Source organism: Penaeus monodon, chromosome 42 (assembly GCF_015228065.2).
Source record: "Penaeus monodon isolate SGIC_2016 chromosome 42, NSTDA_Pmon_1, whole genome shotgun sequence".
NCBI lineage: Eukaryota > Metazoa > Arthropoda > Malacostraca > Decapoda > Penaeidae > Penaeus > Penaeus monodon.
In genome coordinates this window covers 14,004,242-14,011,741 of record NC_051427.1, presented here as the reverse complement: position 1 = coordinate 14,011,741, position 7,500 = coordinate 14,004,242, and the positions used below count along the sequence as shown (strand labels likewise).

The window sequence follows — 7,500 nt, the reverse complement described above, 5'->3', positions numbered from 1 at the left end:
AACAGCAACACCCATAATAACTGCAAGGCGATGCTCATTCGTTTCGCTTCCCTTTCAGGTGCAGCCTCAGAAGCGCGGCGTCCCCTCAGGCAAGGAGGAACTCGAGGAGTGGATGGCGGCCGAAAATTTCTCCCGCCTTCCCGCCCCACGCGGACAAGAGGCTTTCTTTAAGTATGTTGTGTGTGTGTGTGTGTTGTGTGTGTTTGTGATTTTGTTGTTGGTTATATTTCGATATTATTGAATTGGTTGGTTTAAGGCCGGGAAATTCTGTTCATCGCCCCCCCCCCTCTCTCCCTTCTCCCCTCCCTTGTTGATAAGAAGGAGGTCTAGCATCAGAAACCTGCTTTTGGGATTTAGAATAATGAGTTTGTATTTTTAGTTATGGCCTTCAAAAATTTTCTCTCGACTCCTTACTTCCTCTCCCCTATCCCCACCTCATCGCCTCTCTCCTCCTCCTCCTCCTCCTCCTCCTCCTCCTCCTCCTCCTCCTCCTCCTCCTCTCTTTTCCCTCCACTACCTCTGCCTCCTATTCTTCTTCTTTCTCCTCCTCTTCTTCCTCCTCCTCCTCCCCCTCCTCCTCCTCCCCCTCCTCCTCCTCCTCTTCCTCCCTCCTCCTCCTCCCCCTCTCCTCCTCCTCCTCCTCTCCTCCTCCTCTTCCCCCTTCTCCTCCTCCCCTCCCCTCCTCCTCTTCCTCCCTCCTTCCTCCTCCCCCTCCCCCTCCACCTCCTCCTCCTCCTCCTCCCCCTCCTCCTCCTCCTCCCTCCTCCTCCTCCTCCTCTCCTCCCTCCTCCTCTTCCCCCTTCTCCTCTTCCCCTCCTCCTCCTCCTCCTCCCCCCCTCCTCCTCCACCTCCTCCTCCTCCTCCTCCTCCTCCTCTGCCCCTCCTCCTCTTCCCCTCCTCCTCCTCCTCATCCTCCTCCTCCTCCTCGACTTCCTCCTCCTCCTCCTCCTCCTCCTCCTCCTCCTCCTCCTCCTCTTTCCCCTTCTGTTCTTCCTCCTTCCCTTCTTCCTCCTCTTTCCATGCATCCTCCACCCTTCTCTTTCCCTTTTCCTTCACTTCCTCCTCTTCCACTTTCTCATCCCCTTCTCACCTTTCTCACTTCTCAAACCCCCAAAAACACCGAACCAGCTCACGCGCTCATTCCTTACTTGGAAATTGCAGGTTCCTACGAGGCGGTTCTTATGACGAGCGTGTGGGTATCACCGACGTCCCCGTGACTGCCTATGGTATGGACAACGCGGCTCGAGGCTACCAGTTCTGGCTCAAAACAGAGGGCGTTAACCTGAAGAGTCTGTTTGAAACATACATCGTTGAGGAGGACACCAAGCTCGACGAAGCCACCGAACCCTATGGTGAATTGGAGAAGAAGAAAGAGAAAGCAGGCGAGGTGGACGACTATGTCAAAGTATTGAAGGCAAAAATCAAAGTCCCATTAGATGATAAATATAAGTTATTCAAAGATTTCCTAGAAGAGGAGGCCAAGAAGCTGAAATAGCACTAACTTTTGTGTTTTAGTTTTAGTTTTTTTTTTTATGGGTATGCTTAGCTGTTTTGATATGATTTATGGAAGTGAACGATTTTATTTTTTTCTTGCTGTGCTGGCCGTGTTGAAACAAGTGTGAGTGTTAAGTCCAGCATGTCTAGTGATTCTCTGAAAATGATTTTTATGATTTTTTCTCTCCAAGCCTGGACCACCAAGTTCTTGGCTTGGATGTATGGCTGAACTAATATGAACAAAATAATTTTAAGGTAAACATAGGATATCCATTACTGTTGTGGAGGCAGTGCAATGTCAACTTGAAGAGGAAGAACTATACATTCCAGTTATGGCGATTGATGTGAGTGTTTGTCTCTCACAGCAGATACAGTGAGCCATTCCTTAACACATTCCTGTTGATTCCATGTTGTCTTTTATCAGTTTTATTTTCTCAAATATTGTACTTAGCCTGTTAAGAATGGATATGTGTCACAAAATTTAATCTCTTAGGAGGTTTGTATTGTTATACAAACATATGTACCAACTGTAAATGGTGAAGGAGGCAATGTCCTCAATGTTGTGAGGATTTTTGACTTTAAATCTCTTCTTATACATGATAGGTAATTACTGTACATTGATATACAATTAACAGAATATTTATGCCTGCCTCCAAAAGGTAAAAATCCTTTTTCTTATACTTGTCACATATTGTGACACATTCAGATTAATGAAATTTTAAAATCTCTGGTACATGTTCCACAAACATTTTGGGATAATTTTTGTGTTTTTAAACTACTGTAGGTGAACAGAGTGTAAAGTTTTGTATTAGTTGGTGTTGTTAAATATATCCAGAAGTTAACACATAGATTAATAGGTTCATACTTTTGTTGCTTCTGTGTAAGGTCACATTTGAAAAGTCTTCATTCACTCTGTATTTATAGGATTTTTAAAAACAGTTTTACTATGAGAACTCATGGCAATAGTTTAAATATTGTACATGAAGTTAATATCTTTTATATTTTGTTATACTGTACATTATACAAAGATATTTAGATTTCTTTCTAGGGCATATTGGTTGGTTGTAACTGTGTAATTTAATTTGTTGCGTAGGATATCAGTAAAATCGGGAATGTTGTGATAAAAATACCATTCTCAAGATAGTGGAACACAGATTAAGTGCAATTGAAAGTACCATAAGTAGAAAATATAAGAGGAAATATTCTTGCCGGCTAAAAGGGCTTGATAATTTAATAGTATATAAGGCCTGTCCTGGTACTTAAGAGAGGAAAAGATTGTTTCCCCCCGCCTTTTCTTTTCTTTTTTTTGCGTAAAAATGTCTTTGTCTATGAAATATTTTTTGTATGTGGTTTTGTTTTGTTTTTCTCTACATTATTTTGATTTAAATATTTTTGTTACTTTGTTTTACTATTGTATTTTTTTTTTTTTTTTTTTTTTCTTGTTACAGATTTAAGGATTGCAATATTTGTTGATTGTTATGCCAGCATTATTATTTATGAAGAAAATGTATGGTGCTAATGTAGATAACAAAGAAATGTTTTCTTTTGTACTTTATGAGCTGTTTCTGAATAGACCACCGTGATTTTTTTTATTGTATTTTCATTTCCCATTAGTATTTTAAAATTTACTGTCATTGGAGACTATCTTGTGGTAGATAAAAAAAAGTTAATAGATGAAAATAAAATACCACAGACATTTCAAGACGGTACTGGCAACAATTGCAAGTTTGGCATTATCTCATTGCAATGCCATTCTTTTTAACAGTCAGATTTTGGAATAAAAATGCAGAGTTCACTTGTTACTGGCTGTCTGGATTGTATATTTTTTCTTTGGAAACTTTTGGTTATTATGGTAGGCAATAATTGCTTAAATATGTTATCATAATATAATTTTATCTCTATCTTATCATTGGCTAAAAGGAGATGGTGAGGTGTTTCATATATATTTATATTAAATCATAAGGAAGTCTTGGATTCATATTTTGGCAATATACATACATATACATATATGTATATATATATATATATATATATATATATATATATATATATATATATATATATATATATATATATATATATATATATATATATATATATATATATATATATATTATATATATATATATATATTATATATATATATATATATATATACTGTATTGAACAAGAGGGCTCAATACAACATATTTGTGGATCTGCAAAAGGTTTTTCATCAGATACTGAGAAGGATGGTAGAAAATTAATTAATTAATTTAGGAAGCAGAACAGGCAATATCAGATGCTGTTTACTGGGGTGAGGTCTTTATATGCTGGGACAAGATCAAAAGTTAAAATAGTGGTAGAGATATTCACAAAAAGGAGTGATAGTGCACTAGCATTTTGCACTTGGACCATACTGTTTATTACAGTGATGGAAGAGGTTCATGGGAGATGTATGCTGATGAAATTATTGCTTACAAACCAAAGGACAGGTGGTGAGCAATGGAGATTTAGAAATAAATGATTAATGAAAGAGCAAGGGAAAGACTTAATGGATACTGTTGGAGAAAAGTGTGATTAAACTGAAAATAATCATTTGAGCAAATGGTGCCACATGAGATGCTTAGGGTTATGTTATGCTGAGTGGAGTGGCAAATTTTAAGTGTCCAAGGCATGTCAGTAAAATAGAGGAAAGGAAGGAGGAAGGAGACATTGCAAAAGACGTAGAATTTTCTATTTCCTGGTCATTGTTGTCATGGAGGGCTTAGGAGACGGAGATTGAAGCCTGATGTAGGGGATCACCCCTGCCTTGGACCTCAGCCCTCGCCTCATCAAAATTTGCATTCTTCTCTTCCTCTCCTTTTCCTTCTCTTCTTGATCCCCTTCTTCTGTCCACTTATCCTAATCGTTAACCCATTTTTACTCTTTTCTCCACAATCCTTTATCATAGTGCTATATGACCTTTGAAGTCTAGCACATTTATTTGTTTTAACCATTAACCATTTCTGTTACCTGTATTGAGCAGTGAAGTGGCAGAAGAGAAATCAATCAGAACACATGTTGCACAAACATAGAATGAAATGGAGGAAAGTAACAAGCAGACTGGAACATAGCTTTAATGTGGAGAGAAAAAGTGAATCCTTTTTTATGTGTTAGTTCTGCTACATGGGTTGAAAACATGCATCAAGGAAAGGGAATGCAGGAGATAAAACTAAAACTGGAAGATAATATTTATCTTTAAGTGAGGCTCAGGTGTAGAAAGCTGCTAGTTTAGCCACTTGGTGAAGCTGAAGGACCGGAGCATTTTCAGGAGGCTGGAGGAGAGGGAATGGGTGAGACAGCGGCCAAGGAAAACATGGAGAATGACATGGAGTGAGACGGTACATGAGTGAGGCAAAATTTAGGCCCCAGGCAGAGAATGGGAAGAAGTGGATGATAAACCGAAAATGTGTATATGTATATATATATATGTATATGTATATATATAATATATAATATATATATATATTAATATATATATATATATACATATATATACTAAATATATATACTAATATATATATATATATATATATATATATATATATTTTATATATATATCATATATAATATATATATATATTATATATATATATTATTATATTATATATATATATATATATATATATAATATATTATATAATATATATATATAATATATATATAATATATATACCATAATACTACATACATCATATTAATAATATCTATACACACACATCATACACTATATATATATTTAAATACACACATATCATATCAATATTCCAACTCAAACAACATATATTATATATATATATATATATATATATATAATATATTATATATATATATTTATACTCATTAATATATCTAGTATAATATATATATTATATATTATACATAACTATATATTATATATTATATATATATATATATATATATATATATATATATATATATTGTTGCCAAACTTGCATTAACACTTCCGTAGGTGCTTCAAAACCTTAATTGAGATAATTTTCAGGAAAGAAGAAACTGGCAAGTCACTTTGAATTACTACGATTCAGCAAATCATCGTTGAGGATAGATAATGAAGTGATGTAGAACAACACAACTATTGTACACTTATTTATATATTATATATGTTAATAATAAGTATTAAATATCAGATATTTCGAGTAGAAGGAGAGATTTGGCGACACGGAGAATATAAACGACCTTGTGGCTAATTGACAGCATTTAAAAAAAAATTCTTACAGAGAAATCCCAAGAAAGGGTAGTCTTTACTTCCTGTTGTTATCATTATCATTGTCCTTATTATCATTATCATTATTATTATCATTTATATTATTAGTAGTAGAATAGTATTTATCATGATTATTATTGTACTTGTTACTATTACTACCATTATTAATACTGTACAATATTTCATATTTATTATCTCATTACTGTGCTAATGATCTTATTTTATATTTTGATTATTTTGATTTTGTTTTTCTTCTTGTGTTATCATTTTTATTCCTATTCCTCTCACTGTTTTCCTCTGTTCTTATTATTATGTTTTTTATTGCTAGTCTCATTCTTATTTTCCTTTATATTTTATTATCTCTTTCTCACTATCAAAGTATCATTATCCTTATTCTTTCATCTTAATTTTTACAATTCTTCATTTCTGTGATATTGGTTGTTACCATTTGTTATCACTCTATTTCATAGTCTTGAAATGTATATTGCCATAATTCCATATTTTCTTGGGGTTCTCTTTCTTTCTGTCTCTTTCTCAATTTTTTTTTCTCTGTCTGTTTCTCTCTCTGTTGTTTTCTATCTTTCATACTCCAACACCCTCTCTTTCTCTCTCGTTCTCTCAGCTTGTAATTCAGTATCGTCTCTCACTTATTCTGTACCCCCCTCTCTTTCTCTTTCTCGCACATTCTCTCGCCCTTTCTCACACATTCTCTCGCCCTTTCTCACACATGCTGTCATTCTCTCTCTCTCTCTCTCTCTCTCTCTCTCTCTCTCTCTCTCTCTCTCTCTCTCTCTCTCTCTCTCTCTCACATGCTGCCATTCTCTTTCTCTCACTTATGCTGCCATTCTATTGCCCTTTCTCTCACACATTTCTCTCTCTCTCTCTCTCTTTCTCACACATGATATAATTCTCTCTTTCACACATGCTATAATTCTCTCTCTTTCTCTCCCATACACGCTGCCACTCTCTCTCGCTCTTTGCAACACACAAAAAGAGAGAAAGAGACAAAGTATTTAATATGGCAAACGCTTTCCCTCCACCTGTGTCTAATATTGCTGTTACGCCACAATAACAGCAGTGGCTGATGTGTCTTCTTACTGCAGGTTGGAATATGGATGGAGCAATACATTTTAGGGCTAGAATTCATGTAGATATGAAAGTAATCGAAAATGGAAGATGGAAAATCCGAGGAATCTTTCTCTCTCTCTTTCTCTTTCTCTCTGTCTTTGCCTCTCTCTCTCTCTCTTTCTCTGTCTGTCTGTCTCTCTCTCTCTCTCTCTCTCTCTCTCTCTCTCTCTCTCTCTCTCTCTCTCTCTCTCTCTCTTTCTTCTCTCTCTCTCTCCCGCACAGACACATACACACACAAAAAGACGCTCACACAATGAATCTCACACCACACCACACCACACACACACACACACACCACACACACACACACCACCACCACACGCACACAACACACACAACACACACACACACACACACAACACACACACACCACACCACACACACACACACACACACACACACACACACACACCACACACACACACACACACACACACAAAGGGAAATCATATTTGACTTTCTGCAATTCCAGATGTCCAGTTCTTTAAATGGAGAACTTGGCAATAAGCAACCACTCTGTGTTGGTCGCGCCGTGGAAAATCAAACTGCAATTCTGATATAAAAAATATAATGATTTGATTTGAAGTTCGGTTGATTTGGGTCATTTGAGCCTATTCTGAGTTTAGATT

The 7,500-nt window shown here is 36.2% G+C and overlaps 1 protein-coding gene across 4 annotated transcripts in view; it reads left to right on the top strand.

Annotated features, from left to right (window-relative positions):
- Window positions 1-3,086, top strand: part of LOC119599356 — a 17,837-nt gene extending 14,751 nt beyond the window's left edge. For all 4 annotated transcript variants that reach the window (XM_037949114.1, XM_037949113.1, XM_037949111.1 and 1 more), the window contains 2 exons: window positions 59-171; window positions 1,162-3,086. In XM_037949114.1, coding sequence (XP_037805042.1) covers window positions 59-171; window positions 1,162-1,495 — 447 coding nt within the window. In that variant the 3' untranslated portion in view covers window positions 1,496-3,086. The remainder of the gene's footprint in view (window positions 1-58; window positions 172-1,161) is intronic.
- The last annotated feature ends 4,414 nt before the right edge of the window (window positions 3,087-7,500 follow it).